Raw genomic sequence first — 20,517 nt, 5'->3', positions numbered from 1 at the left:
CGTACATTTGAGAGACAATTTGGCGTATGAATTGATCATGTAGTGTATTTAAATATTAAAGAAACTTTAAATACGTACACAATTTAGCGTTAACATGTTGCATATGCATTTTCTTATTTTACGTCGCTCCATGTTGCATGTGTAAAATATATGTTGTACATGAAAGTTATACGTGTCATATGTACAAAAAAATAAGTTCGTCATGCATATTCTGTCTTTCAAAAATACAGTTTGTGTGCTTGTTTTCCATTATTAGCTAATATGAAATTGAACATGTTGGAAAAGTACCGGGTAATCCGTTTGAAATGTCAGAAAAGTAAACCTTTATATACAACAGGTTAATGTACGTATCTCCGAGCAACTTGTTGTAATATAAGCAGAAAGGATGTAAGTTTCGAATTCAGCCACATGGCGGCGCTAATGTGTATGGTAACAAAGGTAGGCGCGTCGCCTGATAATGTTCGCATGAACACGTAAACACTCATGTATATGTCTTAAATTACGTACATATTAAATGCACACACACACATATGTATATTAATTCTAAAAAATAGTATGTTTGATGTACAAGTATATACACACAATTTACTCTGACACGACATCTTTCACGTCTGATAACTTTTCTAGATAGTTGGTAACACTGACTCCCATGGTGTTCCACAGAGGGTGTTGAACAAAATTGCTGTGCGTGTTGCATAGAGTTGACAGCTAAGGGGCTGTTGGCCACTATACCCCGAAGATGTTCACTTCGCTGTGCGAACGAACACTGATGCAAGCGGCAATATTTCTTACGTTCGGCACCAGAGTGCAGCATATATAAGGCATGTCTAAGGGTACTCGAAAAGGTCTGTGCTACATAGTTGCAACTTTAGCGAGAATTCCCTAAAGCTGGCGAATTTTAAGGGGGAGGGCGACACTTTCCCCGGGTCCTTCATGTTTTCCTTCAAATATACCGTGATTTTGGGAGGAAATTGTTGAAAATAAATTGAACTTTTATTGTCACTTTTTCAATTGAAGATGAAGTTACAAGGAAGAGGAGTAAATCTGCATTCAGTACAAAAACAGTATTGTGAACACTCGTATGCGAACTGCACGCGACGCCACTGAACAAAGGTGGTGATCACGTCACAACAGCGTACACAGTATGTCGTATGGTAAGCGAAATTCTCGAGTATTACATGCTACTGCAGCCACGCAGCTGAAATCCGTAAACCTCCACTTATTCGAAACTTACACCCTTTCTGCTTATATTACAACAAGCTGTTCGGAGATATGTACCTTAACCTCTTGTAATACAAAAAATATATTACAAATTTTTACACAATTAATAAAGTTTAGATGTAATGTAATCATTATTATTTAATTAATTCTATTTTCCTTGCATAACACAACACAATGGTGGTGTTGGATTCTCGTTAGATTCCTTTGTGCGTAAAAATCTTGTATACTGGAAACTAGAAGAAAACATTATGAAGCACGATTTATAATGGACTTCCTTAATCAGTTCTGCAGAGAAGCCCAAAACTGTTGATACATATAAATCGTCTATTAACAAAGTAGATACAGTCGCTATTTATGTTAAACTTTATGTTTGTATTCTTTGGTATTCTGAAAAGTCATTATCGAAATATTGTTATTTGATGTTGTTCGAACTTTTTTTGTTCATTGGAGTTTCAAGATATCATTCCTTTCCCGTTACATATCACTTTTGGAGGAGGGGGACAAGTGCCACTCTGTACCCTGCTATATCTGCCAATGCAACACAATATATTAAAAATTTGCCCCCTCTAGGATTGACTTTGCCCCCCCTAATAAGAATTCCTGGCTACGGGCCTGGTTCGAGCTACCCTGCCGTTGCATGCTCTTCACGAGAACACTGAACACCATTTTCGGAAACTTGTGACTTGTTATATCGGTACTGGTGCGATCTCGCACAAAAGGATGGGAAAATTTCTCGTATCGGACAAACGGCTGAAATTTGCTAGTTCATTTAATTTGAATATTCGTACTTATGTATTCTGCATTGAGAAACATTGCTGAAGGTGGCATTTCGATTTTTTCATGGAAATAAGCTCTATTTGCGACATATCGAGTAAGTTTTCTTCGTTTCTTTTTGACTTCTGTAACACGCAAAATGGCGGTCACAGTTTCACTATCGTACTCGGCATGCAGTGTTTCCACCCCACTGCACCCAAAAATACCTACGTAGCCCCACAAACCATTGACGCATAGTCCCACGAACCATTTCCGGTAAGGTTAGGTTAGGTAGGGTCACATATAGGTTACAATAGTGAAAAATTGGTTTCGAAAAAAATATGCGTAGCCCCACACACCATTCTCGCATAGCACCACGGACCATTGACACATAGCCCCACGAACCATTGACACATAGCCCCACAAACCATTTGCGGAAACGTACCTTCTTCAGTTACAAAAACACGTGTTTGGAAACACTGACTGGGATTACGTCATCGCACACAGGCTACATCCACCTGGAAGTAAATGGATGCAAGAGCTTTCATGCATCGGTCATACATTTATATCGAAAAATAGATGATTTACCGGCCAAATTCAATGAATGATGCGAGAAAACACTTTCCCGAACTTCCACAAGTATAAAGAAACTGCATTCGGTAAGTAATTTCTCTTGTAAATTTGAAGAAATCCGTTTGTCCGATACGAGAAATTTACCAAAAGATGTTACAAGTCTTAAGAACAGATCAAGACGAGAGAAATGCAAGTTTATGATTAGTGGGAATGAAGGTATAGGTAATTTAGAACCCTTTTCTTTAGAAAGCATTTAGCGATATTATTTTAATGCTAACAAAACCTAACCTAACTACCAGAGCATTTAGGTTTATTATTAGAAGAAAACTAAGGGACCTAATCTTAAAACATTTTTGTGAGTGTAATCGCTACAACTTCACAGTATGTGTTACAGACGTAATTGCATACATAGCATGATTAAATCACGATAAAACAAAGACCGCGCTTTTTTTTTGAGGTTCCAGCAGAAAAAGAACGTGGCAGCAGACACTACCAAAAACCTTTCACTTCGGCACAGGGAACAGCTCCATTTCCTTCACCCAAACATGGCATAATAATGCAGGTTCGTATGATGTGGACAATTGTCTGGCCGATAGTGTCCACTTTGCAGTAAACTTTGGCAACTTTGTAATTCAATGGAAAACCGAAAGGGTATCCTTTTGGATATTACCGGTGTCTTAAAGAGTGGTGATGTGGCTATTCCAGGTTCAATAGAAGCAGTTAAAAGGTACGTCTCGTGTCTTAAGACAGGTAGTGGAATTTAGAGGTAAGGGCACGTGTTTTATTGCTATGTGCAAGGATAATTCTAAATGTATTATCACCGTTTTTCTAAATATCCAGTTTCGGTACCAGTCTGTTATAGGGAAAACACACTTCACTCGTCCATTTCGTCATTTTTTACATGCGTACTTGCGTATTATGCATTGCGAAACATTATTTAAAGTGGGATTTTGCTTTTTTCACTCAAATAATTGTAAATTTTCACATTACTAGTATTTATTGTTCGTTGCTTTTTCGCTTCCGTTACACGCAACATGCGGGCAAATCTTAACTAGCGTTGTTCATCTGTGGGTATGCAGTGTTTCCAACCTTCTTAACCGAAAAAATCGTACTTTCGTGTTACAGATTTTGTATTTTTTCCAGGTTCCAAAACCCCACGAACCATGCACGCATAGCCCCACACACAATTTACAGCAGTGGCGTGCAGTGACTTTTAAACTAGGGTACGCAACATGGGCCAACCGAAATGAATTATGGGGGCCAGAACCCTCCCCCCTCCCTGGCCATCATGTTATTCAGAAAATAACATTTTTTCTACAATTTTATAATGGGAAATTTCTCATCCTTGTATCAATATCCAAATGTAACAAGGTAAAATATATGTATGATATTTTATATTCGCAAATATATTCTGATAGTAGCTATTTCGAGTCCAACAATTGAACTTTGATTATTTCCTTTATGCAGTGCGATGAACATTGAACGGGAAGGAAATGGCTCAATCATTTTCCGTCCTTTCAAATTTCATGTAATAAATTTGATAAATCTCAGTATCCTCTACTATTTCACACCTTTCGCAGAGGAAACCAACGAATAAGGCCAACAATAAAGTTTCACTGTTTTTCTACTGTCAATCACTCTGTAGAGATATTTTTTCTTCTTCTCAAAAATCAAAATGCCTAATATACTGCTTACCATCCTTCACAACTCCTGCCTGGAACAGTTTTTCCAAATCAGGAACAGACCTTCCATTTCGGATTGTTTACACTTTTTTCGTAAATTCCGAAAATCCCTTCTCATCAATAACTCCCGGCCCCCTATTTTATCACTTCACGGCACCGACAAACAATAGAGATCCTGTAATGTAAATAATATGAACGAAACACTCGCTGCAAATTTCACAGGACAGAAGAAAGCAAGTCAACCTCGCACGGTACGTTGTGTCCGGTCCGCTATGCCCGAAAACCACGCGTTCTTGTGGACTAATGAATCGGAGTTGCCAGTCGACAAAGTAGAAGGGAGATAATTAAGGACAAGTAGAAAATACGTCAGCATACATCCCAGAACATTTCAAAAGCTAAACTACCGTACATCACTTTGCAATGTCTGGCGGGAGGGAGGGGTGCTCATTCGAATTCCATTGTAAGCATTGTGTTTTATTATGTTTTTCTTTTATCATTCATTCATATCGTCGGGTCAACAATCAACACCCATGCTATGGAACTCAAAGGAAATGTTGATCCCGAAAGGAGATAAACAGATACTCTCATACTCTGAGAATTGTGCGAAACTTGCAAATTGTTCACATATTTTTCCCTCGACACAGTGACAGTCCATTCTGGTCCTCACCTCCCTATACGAAAAAAACAAAACAGAAAAACTTGCTAGTGTAATTTTAACCTCACATAAATATTTTATATGTGATAGTTTATGCGTATATTAAATATGATCTTCCACCACTACATATTCTTGCCCTCCTCTCTGATTCCTGTATCACTTTTTATAATGTATTTTTATTGCAACCCAACACAGTGATCTATCTACGCGTGGCTGCTAAATGCTAGTAAGCTAAGCATTCCAGAAAAAAATATATGTTGACTACTGTCAACACTGCATACGCTGTCAAAATCTTGGGTACCCTCGATGCTTAGAACCGGGAGAGAAGTGAGAGAGAGGGTAAGCGCGGGCAGACCCAAACACGTGGCCGGGGTTGATATGAGCCAATGGGGTTACCTTCCGTATTTCTAGGGTACCAAGCAGAAGAAACAGCGTCTTTCTGCGGAAATCGGCAGGAACGCGGATCGGGTGGGTGCCGAAGTCACAATCGGGATCATTCGGGACTGCCTTCAGGAAGGCAGCAGCGTGTTCGTGCGGAAATCGGAATTTCTTGCAGTGGAACTGCTTTTGGAGCGATAATTGTTGAATTTTCATGTTCGGGGAAGACGAAAAAATGTTTATTTTTTCTTACTATGTTGTGGGTACGCAGTGCGTACCTTGCGTATCCTGAATGCACGCCGCTGATTTACAGATAGCTTCACAAACCATTATTAGCCTGACGAACCATGGACGGATATCCCCACAAACCATTCATAATACACAAACTCCATGAACCATGCACAGCAAGGTTAGGTTAGGCAAAAATTGTCATGTTCTGGGAAAACAATGGCATCGTTGGAGACACTGACCGGATTTACGTCATCGAACGCACGGAACATTTGGATCACGTAGTCGAAGGTAATGGAGGCAAGAGCTTTTGTGCATCACAGAGACATTAATGTCGAAAAATACATGTTTTAGTGGCCGAAAAAAATTGAACGAAGGGAGAAAACACTTCCACGACATTTCAAAAGTCTACAGAGACTCAGTTCCGTAAGTACCTTCTCCTGTAAAATTGAAGAAATGTGTTTTTTCTACAACAGACTGTTACCCCAGTTTCCATTCCACCTCGATGGATAAATATTCACTGAGCAGTAGATAATTCAGGCATTGGGGGGGGGGGGGGAGTGAATATTTTTCACCACGATTTATGCAGGTGCGAGAGACTTGGTGTGGTATATTAGTTTTGGTATGCTATTGGAGGGCCATAATTGAAAATTTGATAAAACTTTTCACTGTATGAAATGTTCCTTGTACTTAACCCATCAGTTCATTGATATAATTTCTTAGAACTGGCTACATTTTTCTTTGCAGTAAGTAGGTATCTTATTGAATTTTATTAAAACTTGTTGTTTTATTTTTCATTGTTAATTAGTATTGATTTCATTTCCATGTACTTGTTAATTATAATGTGTTATGTAGGTTGATATTTCTTCAACTTAAAATGTAAGAATCTTACAATAACAAGACCTTAGAGCAATGAATGCCTTGCTGTATTTATCTTTGTTATGAACCTGAAATGACTATGAAAATAAATGTTGCATCGTTGCCTATTTGTTCCATTTTTTTGTTTTCCCTTTTAAATGTTTCTGTTCAATCTCCTGTCTTTTCATTCGTACAATTCAAAGTTGACAGAACTGATCCATTGTGTTGGAACATTGTTGGTACCAGTGCTTGAAGTGAGGAGAGGGACAGAAACTTAATCAGTGGCGTTGTGTGAAGTAAATCCTTGGGTGTTCTCAGCCAGCCTCAAAATCAGAAAATTTACACCACCTCCTCCCCACCGAGGGGCTACAAACACACACAGAAATCAATTATTGATCACCATTGCAGACAAGTGAACAGTGACATTGGTTAATCGAGATACAAAAGGTGAAATTTTAATCAAGAATCGAAGCTAAGATGCCTTTTTTTTTTCTTCGATTGCCTTTGCCAAATATCGAAAAAAGCAACACAAATGTAACAGTACATGATTTATCGAGGATATGAACCTGGGACTTTGTATTTGTAGCACATTGTACTGCTTACTCCGCCAGAGTGCTTAGCGAAAATACATTTACAAAATACAGGGCAATTTTAATTTATTGCGAATTATTGTGTCCGCTTAATATCCCCTCCTCAGGTTTAAAACCTAAATGTGGAATGTATGAGACTTTAAAATTAGCTATTATTCATGAAGTGTTGAAAATATATGTATGCTCTTCTCCCCTTTGTGACTTTTATTATTGATAGTGGATGGTGTTATGTTGTTTCCTTCAATATGTTATTTGAATATGTAACACAGATGAATATCTGATATTTTTCTTATCTTATCCTGTTTTGTCTCTCTCATGCCCCAGATTTTTATTTACAGAATCTTGCAACCGTAAATTGAAGGGAACAAATAGCTAAGATATCAAGCTTCTGAGTCACAAAATTAGAAGTTGTAAACTACAGATTTAAAGGTACTGCATCAAGTCATTGATTTTACTTTTAGAAGAAACATGAAGTGTAGCATTTCATTTTGCATGTGTTGGTGTATACAGGTATTTTGATGCTCTTCACAGGTTACGAGAGGCTTGTTTGCCCATTAGATTTGTAACCAATGAAACTCAACTTACACGGTCTGCTTTGGCTGTGAAATTAGTCAAGATGGGATACGATGTTGAGGAGAAGCACCTGTTTCCACCTGCTCCAGCTCTGGCGAAATACCTGCAGGAAAGAAATCTAAGACCGCACTTGCTCATTCATCCCAATGTAAGTTGCAATTTGTTGTGTTTTCAGTTTGTCTTGTCATTTTCTTGATTTTAAAGATGTAACAACTTTTGGGGAAACATCACCTGCAGGTTTAAAGATTCAGAACTTAGAGAATTAGAATTTTTTCCCTTAGTGTTTTCAAGTAATGATTCCTGCATGTTACATTATTTAAGATTCATTGAGTTTTTGGTGAAAATGGATGTTCGAGAGGAGGGTGGTTGATTTCCAATATGGTAGTGAATACCGAGATCAAAGAGTGAAGTTTTACTGCTTTCATGCAATCCCCGTCCTATTATTGTATGGTAACAAAAAATATGGTTAAATAAGGACGTAAAAGTATATAGATGTTTATTTTAATGTCAGTGAACTTGCATGTCCAACCTAACAACCTCTGAGTACAAAATATACACTTCACTGTTGACTGACTGTACCCCCTCGAGAATTATGTTGACTTTTTTTAATTGATGGATTTTGCTGTTTTATGTAATGTAATGTAAAATATAAAACCGTGCAGAAAACACAAACGACAAAGACATGTTTGATCCCAAAGAATGGCCTACTTAAGTAAAAACCGGTTGTACGCACACTAAAATAGTGAAATAACATGTGCAAAAGATAACACCATCAAACTTAGTACTCCTAACTGAACAGAAACTTCGAAAATTGCTATCAGCATCAAACCTAAAAGACGTAACCTAACCACATAAAATTATAAACATCAATAAATCTAAATTCCTAATATATGGAATTGGCGAACCTGAGTCATGTCAAGCTTTGCGATTTGACTTTTAAATTTTCAAAAGGGAAAATTTTTCCCGCGCGGGCGAACGTATCAATCTATAGGATTGTACGTTTATTTTCTTAAGTCTCTCTGAACGCTTCATGTTGACCAGGGCATTCACTTGTTTTTCTCAGCTGTCTCAAGCCTCTTAGGCATGTTTACAATGCATTGTGTTGTGCCATGCAAACCTCCTGAGCATTCAGGAACAGGTAACACTTCTGGTTTCAGAGTCAGCGGTTTGCATGGTAGCAATTATGATAATCACACGATTCGGCGATTCGGCATCGAGGAAGAGCTCGATGGCCAGGGAATATAGAGGTGAGACAAGCTGGGAGGTGACTGACTTTGGAGATTGAGTGGAGAGAGTGAAGGTGGTCAGCAAGTCAGTAGGTGAGGAGTACTACAAGGCTCTGGTCGACAAATAGGAGACAAGCTTACGGAGGACTTCGCCATTTTCATTCAGCTAAGAGACTTCAGTTAGACAGGTAATTATCCTACACCCAGCCATGATACAGGTTCAACGGTTCACAAAACACAACGAGTGTCCATTGTCTTTTCAGTAGTTTAATTCCTTTGTGTAATTTGTACCTTTCGCATGCCAAGCAATAACTCGTCATGTCAATGACGAGTGGTCTCATCAAGAGGATGAATGATGAGTAGTTTACATCACCACATCAATTAACTGGTTAACATTCTAGGTGCTCTTAAGATCCCACGAACTTTAAGGTTCGTTACGGGATAATTTCACTTTTATTTTGATTTCATATGTTTTGAGTCCTTCATGTTTAATTTACTTTATTTTATAATTCATTTATGAAACTGTAGGCTACGTCCCATCTGCTGCAGGTGTGGAATGTCATGTTCGGTGCTATATTCACTTGAGTGAAGCCTTTGGGCTATTCTGCTTGACACTGAGGTAACAGACATACTTTTTCCCAATAATATATTTCCGCAAGAAAAAAACAACTGCAAATATTCATAGACAACATAAACGATGCAAAATATTTCACTTTTTCGAGGGGGTCCAGAGTCAAGAGTGCCATTACAACTCAAGGAATGTGCCTTTTAAGGTCTTACGATGTGTTCAAAGGAAGAGAATAAAAATGTCGAATATGGCATATTTTTCTGTGCACTTCTGTATTTACGCACATTGTTAATTGGACATTGCCTAGTGCTTTTACCTACGCTTGTGTTAACACTGTTAAGCCTTGCTTCCATGTTAATGAAACATTAAAATACCGACCAAGGCAGAATTTATAGTATAAAAAATATATTATACACTAAAAAGGTAACGTACACTTGTGCTACATGATGTATAATGTACAATTAACATTGCATGTTAAGATAGAACTCTTGTCACCAACATTTAGAGAATTATTTTCATGTTTGTTCAATTTTTCAATTTCATTTTTCAACTTTGTTGACGCGTACATCCAACAAGTGATTACAATATTCTTTCTTGTTTTATGTTGTTACTTTAGATCTCATCAGAATTTAATGGCCTGAATCAGACAAATCCAAACTGTGTGGTGGTTGGAGATGCTGCTGATAGCTTTAGCTATGATAATATGAATAAAGCATTTCGGATATTAATAAATATGGAGAAGCCATTGTTGTTTTCCCTTGGAAGAGGGTAAGTGAATAGGAGTTAATAACAAATGCAAAGTTCTTTCTGTGTTGTGCCACCTGTGTGGCAAATAGTGTAACATGCTAGAAAGTCTGTGGTAATTAGTGTGTTTCAAAAGTCAAACCAAAACTTTTATTGCTTATAACAGTGGTTCCCAAAGGGTGTGCCACTGTGCCATGGCTGTCTCACAGGCACGGAATGGAATCTTCCAATTCAATCAATGATATGATTGTTCCAAATAGGTTTTTATTTAGTACTTTTTACACATTAAATGTTTCTGAATTTGGAATATGTGTTGTGGTTTGTTTTTTTTTTACTTAAGATAAGCAACATACCACACTTTAACTGAGCATTGCAAGTATAAATAGGCCTGGCCTACATTCTGACTTGGGCACCGTGGGAAAACTCTAAGGACACTGTGGAAAACTTTGAAACAGTAAGGTCACCGTGAAAAAAAAAAGTTTGAGAAACCTTGGCTTATTACTAGGACGTGAAGTTTTCATTTTATTTCCCCCTAAATTTCGATGTTATTTTGTATTGGAATTCGTTGTTATTTTTGGCAGTTTAGGTGAAAATTTGGTGTTATTAATTTGAAACTTGCTATTTTTACATGCATTTTTACTCTTCTGTGCCTAAAATTTTCGCATTGCTTTAGTTCTGGAAAATTGAGACAAAGTTTAGTTTTAATGACAAAAAATAAATTTAAGGCTAACCTTTGTGAGAAATGACCAAATTTCTTGCATTTGGAATACTATTTCATCTCATCGGTCATTAAATCTGCAAGATACACTAAACCGCCATAAAAACCTGCAATAAATGAAGTGTGACAATCTCTTTCGAATCGAACTTTCACCAACTAATCTAGATATAACAGAACTCTTGGCATCTCAGGTATCTCTTTGAACAGAAGTGTTATCCCCTGTTTATATAGTCCGCGGTGTTTTTTGCACTAAAGTGCAAAATTCAGTATTATTCTGAAAAATGGCATAATTCGCGATTTGGAAACGCCAAAAATTTGCCTCCTTAACCTACTCAAATACATTTTAAACACTTTATTGTGCTTTCTTGAACTTTTCAGTGTTATCGTTAAAGCGAAAACTTCACGTCCCTACTTATAACGTGAAAACATATATTTATACCTTGTTGTCTGCATTATAAAGCCTCGTGTGTGGAGAGATTTGTTAATACTTAACTTACTAGTTTACTCCATACAATGATTGGGAAGTTAGCATTGATTTATTTTCCAGAATGCCATTGAGAAATATGTGAGAAACTATTAAAGTAATATTTAGATGACTGATATCATGTTAATTTGTCATTTTCGAACAATATGGGTCATGTGCAGCATGTGATGGGTTAAGTGATAAACTGCCATTTAGGAGCATATCACGTTAGCTGGCAACACTAGCACATCTAAATTTGCTCAACACAGGCATGCAGAAGTGGTTATGTGTCTTGCTAATACATTATACTGACTACAGAACTAAGTAAAAGGAATGATTGCAAAAGTAGTCATCATTCTGAAGGACTTATCTTAAAGTGTTTCACACTAATATAATATTTTGATATTTTATTATAACAGATAACATATGGATGCCTGTATTCTAATGATACTCAAACCTGGTGGAGGCACATACTGGTTCAGATCCCACTTTAAACTATAGGTCCGGTCCTGGTTATCCTTATTGTGCACCATGTGGACTTAAAACTCGAACTCTAAGGATACAGAACTAGCTACCAGGATTATGTAAGCATTACAATTTGTAGTCTTGTTGTATTTAATGTTTAATGTATTATTGTACATTACTTATTGCCGATGTAAATTTCCCAATTGCTTGTTTTGTAGGAAATATTTCAAAGAGGAGGAGGGCTTAATGCTAGACGTTGGAGCATTCTCTGCAGCTTTGGAGTATGCAGTGGAAACAAAAGCAGAAGTCATGGGGAAGCCAGAACCTTCATTCTTTCTTACTGCTCTGAATGACATGGGAGTTAAGCCTGAAGAGGTATGAGCCATTTTTCCAGTTTCTTTTATGATGAAGATTTAAAAATCACTGATTTACATCACTTTAAAGAAATAATATACAGACTAATGCACATAAGGATTTTGTCGTTATCAAAATCACTTTTGGTGAAAGTACATTAATCTCATAATCATTTAATGGTGTTTATTAGGCTCTAAGAAAAGAAAGGAAAGGAAACAAATATATGTACTGATGGGGTGATGCTCATATGAAAGGAAATGTAATATGCAAACTGTATTCAATATTTTTTATAGGCTAAAATACAAACATTTTGTGTAGAATAATACACAAAATACTAATCATGTTAAACTGTAAATAGTAGTGTCATTGTCATTCAACTCTAAATAAAACATGGCAGCTGATATGCAAACTATGAAAAAGAATTCCGAAATTCAGCTACAAAAACTATAAAAGTTACAATTATACAGTACATCCGGAATGTTTTACTTTCACTAGAAGTAAATGTATTGAAATTGTTATAGTTTCACTAACACACTCATGAAACATTTTCTTAGTAGGTTCTCGCATACAGTATCAGAAACAGAAAAATTATATATTTACATATAATTTTTTATTTGCTTTAATCAAACTCTTAAAAAAATGAACAGGACCATTTAGTATAAAATGCCTTTCTATAAAAAAAACAAATATCTATATAAATGGTGCCAAAAACCATACATGCAATTTTAAGCATGTTTTAAAAAAATCGATTTAAATAAAAGAATCAGATTTAAATTTTGTAAATCACCAAAAATGATTTTTTTAATAAAATTTGTGATTTTTATCCACCCTGATTTGTATTGAGTGAGATTCTGCAACACGGAAAACCTTCTTTTAAAGTTTAGACCAGACCCCATACTTATCAGCCAATTGGTGAAATTGCTTATTTGCCATGAACTTTGCAAGTATGAAGGATTTTCATGGAAAGCATTGTGGAGCCCCAGTGCTCTGCAGGCCACTCTTAGAATCTCTGAGCTGAACTATAGTGACTTTCTTACACATTCAAATTCTTGGGAAGTGCCTATTCTATCACATTCATGTTAATAAGACAGAATAATCATCCTGAAACGTCTTTTTTTTTTTTCTGATGAAGGCACTCATTTGCAGGATCACAATGTCAAATTTATCTGAATGTTAATTGCTTCAAGTGTCTTTTATTCAGTCTTATTCTTGCACACATGTTCATGTACATTAATTGCCCATGTAAGTTGGTCCGAAAATATTTGGTTCTTGGTCTGGACCTGGAAAAGTTAGGGTATTGGATTTTTACTAAATTGTAAACACCCTGATCATGTATTCGTCCAAATAACTAAATGGTTAAGACACTTATGCTACTAAACTAGTGTCCAGGACTATCTCTGTATTCATTGTTGGGAATGATAAAAGCAGTTAAAATATTATGAAGGTAAATTTTTCTATTTTCACCACAATTTTTGTCGTAAACAACAAAACCTGTGTTAACAGGAACAGTGGTCCTTTGAATTTAATTTAATAACAGCAACACAGAAATACAAAACTTTACCTACACATTTTTTTTTATGTAATTTGCAATATTTTCCATAAAAATGAGATTGTGAATATTCAGGTAATGTTATTTTTAATAGAATGTCACCATTCACCATTATATACAGGATGATTCAAATGTTCTCTTTCATAGGACAATTACATTATTAGTGTACATAGCAAAATTGAAGAAAAGAGGAAAGTTGTTTGAAATATGTGGGTTTCACCCTTAGAGTGCTTCACTTTTGAACATAGTATGTACTGTTAAGCCTATACACCGATACAAGCCTCAATTGTACCTGAAAATGGAATGTTGCCACGTGCTTCATCAGGAACTCCATACACCATTGCAATAATGTACTGCACTAGGCAAATTAGGAATTGATGGTGGTAGTGAAAGGCAAACAACAACTTTCACCTCTTTCCATTTTTCACTGTGTGCACTAATAACTGAATTGTCCTGTGGGACTGGACCCTGTATATGTTTTATTCAACTGTGGAGAAAATCTTATCTGCCTATAAGAGTAATTAGTCATTTTTTGTAGTTAGAATCAATGAAATGGCACGCCTCCCTAATGGTAAGTCATTGTCCTGTAATGAAGGCATCCTGTGTTTAATACCCGGTGAATGCACACTGTGGTTCAGATCTCACTTTAAATTGTAGGTCCAGTCCCGGTTGGGTTATCTGTGCATGAAGTGGACATGAAAGCAAGCCCAAACTCAGAATAACATCTTGGCATTCATTATCCTATTTTTCTGATAATGCTTCTTTATCGAGTACTATATTCTTTCATTATAGGCTGTGATGGTTGGTGATGATATAATGTTTGATGTTGGAGGTGCTCAAGGGTGTGGAATGAAGGGAATTCTAGTGCGGACTGGAAAATTTCGACCTTCTGATGAAAACCATCCAACAGTGAAGCCAGATGCCATTGTTGACAATTTGGAGGCAGCTGTGAATCTTATACTGTCTTCACGGAAATGATAAGGATTGGAGGAGAATGTGTGAAACACAAAACATGTATATTGTGCCTTGAATGACCAAAGAGAAAGCAGATATTATATTTAATTACCTTCAATGCTCATGGGGATATGCCTTACCTGGGATGTTTTATTGTTGGTAATTGGAGAGTCCAATTAATTATACCTGAATTTTTGTATTGTACAGATGTGAATATAGAAAATGTATACATTTTTAAGTGTGTTATTGCATTAAAGCTTACCACAAAGTAACGTGTGTGTGTGTGTCTGTCTCTCTCTCTCTCTCTCTCTCTCTCTCTCTCTCTCTCTCTCTCTCTCTCTCTCTCTCTCTCTCTCTCTCGGGGGGGGGGGGAGGGAGCTGAAGGGCAAAATAGCAAATAAGAAAGAACTAGGAAACACATTTTAAAATTTACGTGTCCACAGGCAGCTTCTTCAGTGGTAGAAAAAATATATGGTAAAAACAGAAGCGAGTGTTTGATCTGTAAATTTGCCAGGTCCAGATCGAAAATATATATAGTGTGGAGAAACTTGGCTCTCTCCTCAGACTTGTCAAAAACTGTGAGTGGTAGGATGTGATGTTCAGGGGAGTGGATTCTTTCATTGATTGATCTGATGAATCTGGATTCCCTGCAACCTTGGGAGGATTGACCTGAACCTAATCTCCATCCCTCATTCCCATTCCTCCATTCTCCTCACAATGCCCACCCCAATGCACATCACACCCTACCACTGATAGTTTTGACAAGTCTGGTGAGAGAACTGTTTTTTCTGTGTCAACTGTAACTGTATCTTTGATCTAGACCTGTCAACTTTTCTACCCCGTATCATTGCGATGACCATAAGTGACTGAAAAGGGATGTAAAATGACCAACCATACAATACAAAGTATTGTACATCCCTAGCTTATGTGAATAGATTTTTTCTTTCTCTGATAGGGGAGGAAGTTTTCTTCTCACAGTAACCATGAAGTAACAGAACAAGGAGTTACTGTACATTTTCTTGAATGGAAGAAAAGTTCCTTGACTCAGATTTCTTCTGTATCGTGATCAAAATACTGGCTTCAGTTATCTCACCTAAGAGACTGGCTGTGTTAACGACAAAGAGCAAGGAAAGACAATTTACAGCCTTTTCATCAGGTGTTTGGTGACAGGACACACAGGTTGCACCTCTTCCTATATTTCACTGCCTTGATTTTTGATCATGAAAGAGAATGTGATTTCCCTTCTTCCCTGTCTCCAAAAAATTCACTTGACAGCCATTTGTTGAGAGCAAAGATTTTGTGTGATGCAGTACTCTTTTAACTATTAAACACTGGGTCATGACACATGTGTCACATTTAGGTGAGGTCACTGACACTGAGATGTGACATACATGTATGTGTCACATTTGGTTTTCTCAACTTTTGGAGCATACTGTGACTCAGGCAATGTTCAGAGGTACGTGACTACGGTCTCGGAATAAGCCCCGGTCAGATCTTCCCCTACTGACGTAGTCCCTAACTGGCACAGTTTCCAGGAGAAATCCTCAGGATAGCCCCCGACCAGGTCCCTTCTTCAACAGGACCTTGGTTTCCAGGTTCAATTCTCGGGAAAGTCCCCAACCAAGGAACTGGAATGGACGAGTCCCATACGAACTGCCTCCAAGGTGCAAACCTCGGACAAGTACCCTACTAGGTTCCTGCACACCGTTCATCCTGATTCATTGGGAGGTATGATTGGCGCTAGTCAGTTCCGAGCTCACTCCAAGGTGGTACCCATGGACTCTGTGCACCCTGTTTTTCTCTGTCTTCCATTTCACTCCCCTCTTTTTTTGGTAGTTTAGTAGAGAGTGCTTGTAGAGTTGACCTTTGAACTTTGTCCACTTCCTAAATTCACTGTGTTACAGGACTTGTTCATGTCGAGATGTGCTGCTACTTGTTCTTGAAGGATGGAGAAATCCAGATGTCAAATGCTTAAAAGCCAAAGCTGAGGTTGCTAACCCTAAATTAAATGGTTTGATGGACCCTATTCTCCCGAGAAAGCTACTACCAGTGATAAGGAGAAACCCTAAGGACAGATGGCTAAGTTGATTCAGACTCCCAACACTGACCTAGAGAGAAGGGAGTGGATTTCTTCCGTGATCGGAAAGGCATTATTAAGAGTAAAGGTTGCTAAAAATTTGGAGAAGGGTTGTAGTGATACTCCATGTTCGCCTTCCAGGCCGGCTCTGGATGCTGACCTACTGGAACCAGAAAGGATTAAAACTAAAATGACTGGTCTTCCTAAAACATCGGTAGTCATTCCTTCAGATGCGATTGCTTCCACCAGCCAAGAAGAAAAGCAGCATGCAATTAAATCCATAGTAACCCCGTAACGTAAAAGAAGAGCTAAGTCACTCCCAACTCCTGCAGAACTTCAACTCAATCCAGCTCTCTCTCTAGAAAGGACTGAAAATGAATATTAAAGATAAGCGACAGCATTCTATTGACAAGCTGAAGCCGACCCCAGACCAACCTAATGGTGAGGGATGGAAGGAAAGTGAACATCTTGAACTTCTAGCTAAGGTTAGGTAGCTAGAAACCGAAAATTGAAAGTTGCAGAAAGACTTACCCACTTTGGAGAATTCTTACAGTGCTTGAGACTATCAGTCTACACGTGTTGAAATGCCACATGACTTTAGTAGTAATTGGAGGATAATGAAACTGATTTAGCAGAACCATCGTGCAGGGAAGATGATAATGTAAATACCAATTCAGGCAATGAGTAAGTGATACCAAGTGAAGGGAATCCTGTTAAATTCCATGAAGTGCGGAAAGGTTTGGGAAAGCCTAAAATAAAGTTACTCAGATCCTTTCCATTGTATTGTAAAAATGTGTTGTAGGTGAGGTTACTATGTAATAAGTTTGTGACGAAGTCAATGCTTTGGGGGTCGAACTGTTTACTGTATTTCTATAGACTCCATGTACTCACTGTTTTGGTAATGTGTATATGATTTTAGTTTCTCACTTAAAAAGGACATTAATACTTTTCATTTCGAGCCTCATTATTGTTCACTTTGCACCCAGCAAGCCATGAGGTATCTAGAGTCTTGTGTTCTTCAACTAAGATGTATGTATTGGTAAAACTTTCCCCTCGCTCCCATGCTTTTAGTGTGTGTCTTTGTGTAGCTCCTTGTGTAGTGCTCTGTGTAGCCTCTTGTGTTGTTGCGCTTACGTTAATGTTACTTTCCTGTAAGTGCATTGTAATATGCAGGTACCGTATTGAACCCTTGTGTCGTGTTGAAGTTCAAATTTCGCAGAAAATAAGATTTTTTTCATTTTCTTCTTAATGAAAATTAGTCTTTTTTGACCATAGGTTTGTACTGGAAAAAAAATTACCTAAAATTTGTAACTCTAGCATTCGTACTTACTGAGATATACATTTTTATTTAAAACCTTTTGTAATATTATTTTTAAACTTGTTGCATGAAGCACACTTTGTGCTGAGGCTTTATTACATAAAACGGGCCTCAGTGTATAAGGGCTAATCATAGGGGTTTTCTCTGAATTTTCTTACTTCTGTATATTCTTAAATGTGCAATATGTGGTTAATTATTTTAATGTTAGATGTTCATCAGTGAGAAAATAATTAGCACTGCCATTTAACCTGTAAGCACCTATGGCTGGCAACAGGTGCCATTGGTCGTTATGCTTTTGAAGCTCAACGAATGTGCTCAAAATATTTCTATTCATATTTTGGTTATTTTACAAAGCATTTCAACCTCTTGGTGTTATTGCTACAATGAGGGTGAATGATACACATGCAAAAGCTATAAAAAAATATTTAAGCACAATACATAATCATCATCTTCATCCTTTGCCGTTTCCTGCCTCTGGCTGGGTCGGCATAGAAGACAAGGCTCTCCATTTTTCCTGGTCTTCCACTACTCCTCTCTTTCCACGGTATTCCAATCTAGTCTTCTCCTCCTAACACACTGCACTATCTGCTCTTTCCACCAACATCTTGGTCTCCCCCCTTGGCCTTATTCCCACTCCTTGTGCATTGTAAGCCCTTACTGGTAGTCTTTCTGCACCCATCCTCTTCATGTGTCTGAACCATCTCATCTGTGTCTGATCTATCCTGTCCTGAAGCTTCACCACACCCAATGCCTGTCGGATCTCCTCATTCCTTATTATATTCCTTCTAAACTTCCCCAATATACTCCTTAAAAATTTCATCTCCACTGCCTGCATCTTTCTTTTGTCTTTCAGTCATTGTCCAAGTCTCTGCTCTGTATTAATTAGTGGCACATAGTATGTGTTATATATTGCCTTCTTGCATTTCATAGGTACATCTATGTTCCATATTAATCTTCGAATGCTTTGATATAGTCCAACACCCATTTGTCCTCTTCTGTTTACCTCCTCATCTATTCTTCCACTTCTCTCAATTATGCTTCCTAGATATTTGAAGCTCTCCACTACCCTCAACTCTTCCGGTCCATCTTTATTCTTGGTTAATTTCTGGCTCTGTTTCTTGTTGCTATTACCACCTCTCTCTTTTCTGCACTCAATTTCATTCCCGCTCTTCTGATTTCCTCATTGCAACTATCAAGCTCTGTCTGTACTTCTTCCCTGTTGCTACATGTATTACTAAGTCATCAGCGAACAACAGGGCCTTATACTGAACCACTCTGTTCTTCCCACTGGTGTCTTCACACAGCTCTGGATGGCTTTGTATGTGCTCTGCACTCTACACACTATCTCTTCCTCGACCCCTTTCTCTCTTATAGCTTTCCAAATCTTTGTTCTGTTCATGCTATCATATGCCTTTTCTATATCTAGGAATGCCATAATCAAATCATTACCATACTTGTAGTACCTTTCCTGCATTTGCCTTATGGTGAATATCAGATCTACTGTTGATCTACCTCTTCTAAATCCATACTGTACCTCTCTCATGTTCAGCTCTGTCACTTCCCTTATTCTTTTCTCTAATATTTTCTCATACACCTTTGCTGAGTGGCACATAAGTGTTATTCCTGTGTAGTTTTTACATTCTTTTCTGTCACCCTTGTTGAATATGGGAACTATTAGTTCCTTTGTCCTTGGCACTTCTCTCTCTTGCCACACTGTATAGCCACTGCACACCAATCACTCCAGCTCCTAGTATCATTTCCACTGGTACTTCATCTACTCCAGGTCCTCTACCTCTCTTCATTCTCTTCAGTGCTTCCCCCACTTCTTTCCATGTGAGATTCACTTTTTCCTTCCTTTTTTATTTTTCCTTCACTTCTTCATGTTAATTTCCTTTTTTCATGTTCAGCAATTTCTCAAATTGATTTCTTCACATTCTCCTTATTTCTTCATCCTCTTCTACAATGTTTCCCCTTTCATCTCTTACCTTACAGCTTTCTTCTTTCTCTTCTCCTCTCTTACACTAATTCATACAATACTTACTTGTTTCCATCTACAGGGGATGGACAGAAATATGGAGACACCTGGTATAAAACAGGTAGCCATTTCAAATACGATTTGCGTCTGAATGGTAGGTGGCGCTGTGGTCACTGGCACTTCCTGCGAGGTATACACCCTGGCCAACCTGACAGATGGACCAGTTGCAGTTCAGCGACCAGTCTGTGTAGGTTACTGTGAATCATGTCTGAGCTGACAGAGTTTCAAAGAGGGCAAATTGTGGGTGTGCGTATGGTGGGAGCTTCCGTGATGAAAGTAGCGGAAATGTTTGGTGTATCAAGAGGCACAGTCTCGAAGATCATGACTGCCTACGAGACTTCCGGAAAAAACGCATCAGCGAAGCACCAGCATGGACGCAAGTGTGTGTTGCGTGATAGAGACAGACGCACATTGGGTAGGATTATGACCAAGCAGAAGATCACCACGGCTCCAAAAGTCACTGCTGAGCTGAATACAGTGCTTACAAACCCTGTTAGCATCAAAACAGTCAGAAGAGAACTCCACAAGCAGGGTA

General features: G+C 37.9%; 1 protein-coding gene across 1 annotated transcript; it reads left to right on the top strand.

The window, feature by feature from the left end:
* Positions 1–3,140: 3,140 nt before the first annotated feature.
* On the top strand, positions 3,141–14,824 carry LOC145991499 (phospholysine phosphohistidine inorganic pyrophosphate phosphatase-like). The gene is made up of 5 exons (XM_083127516.1): positions 3,141–3,274; positions 7,470–7,659; positions 9,922–10,073; positions 11,914–12,070; positions 14,391–14,824. The coding sequence occupies exons 1-5, from the start codon at positions 3,183–3,185 to the stop codon at positions 14,574–14,576; spliced, it is 777 nt and encodes a 258-aa protein (XP_082983642.1). The 5' UTR covers positions 3,141–3,182; the 3' UTR covers positions 14,577–14,824.
* The last annotated feature ends 5,693 nt before the right edge of the window (positions 14,825–20,517 follow it).

Source organism: Lepisma saccharinum, chromosome 8 (assembly GCF_977018435.1).
Source record: "Lepisma saccharinum chromosome 8, izLepSacc3.1, whole genome shotgun sequence".
NCBI classification, from domain to species: domain Eukaryota; kingdom Metazoa; phylum Arthropoda; class Insecta; order Zygentoma; family Lepismatidae; genus Lepisma; species Lepisma saccharinum.
Note: the sequence above shows the minus strand (reverse complement) of the source record. Positions and strands in the feature narration are given on the sequence as shown.

Excerpts from the sequence above, each read along its gene's own strand:
- LOC145991499 (XM_083127516.1), top strand. The coding sequence starts at position 3,183 with ATGGAAAACCGAAAGGGTATCCTTTTGGATATTACCGGTGTCTTAAAG. Across the intron at positions 7,660-9,921 it reads ACTTGCTCATTCATCCCAAT|ATCTCATCAGAATTTAATGG; the intron begins GTAAGTTGCAAT and ends TTGTTACTTTAG. Across the intron at positions 12,071-14,390 it reads TGGGAGTTAAGCCTGAAGAG|GCTGTGATGGTTGGTGATGA; the intron begins GTATGAGCCATT and ends CTTTCATTATAG.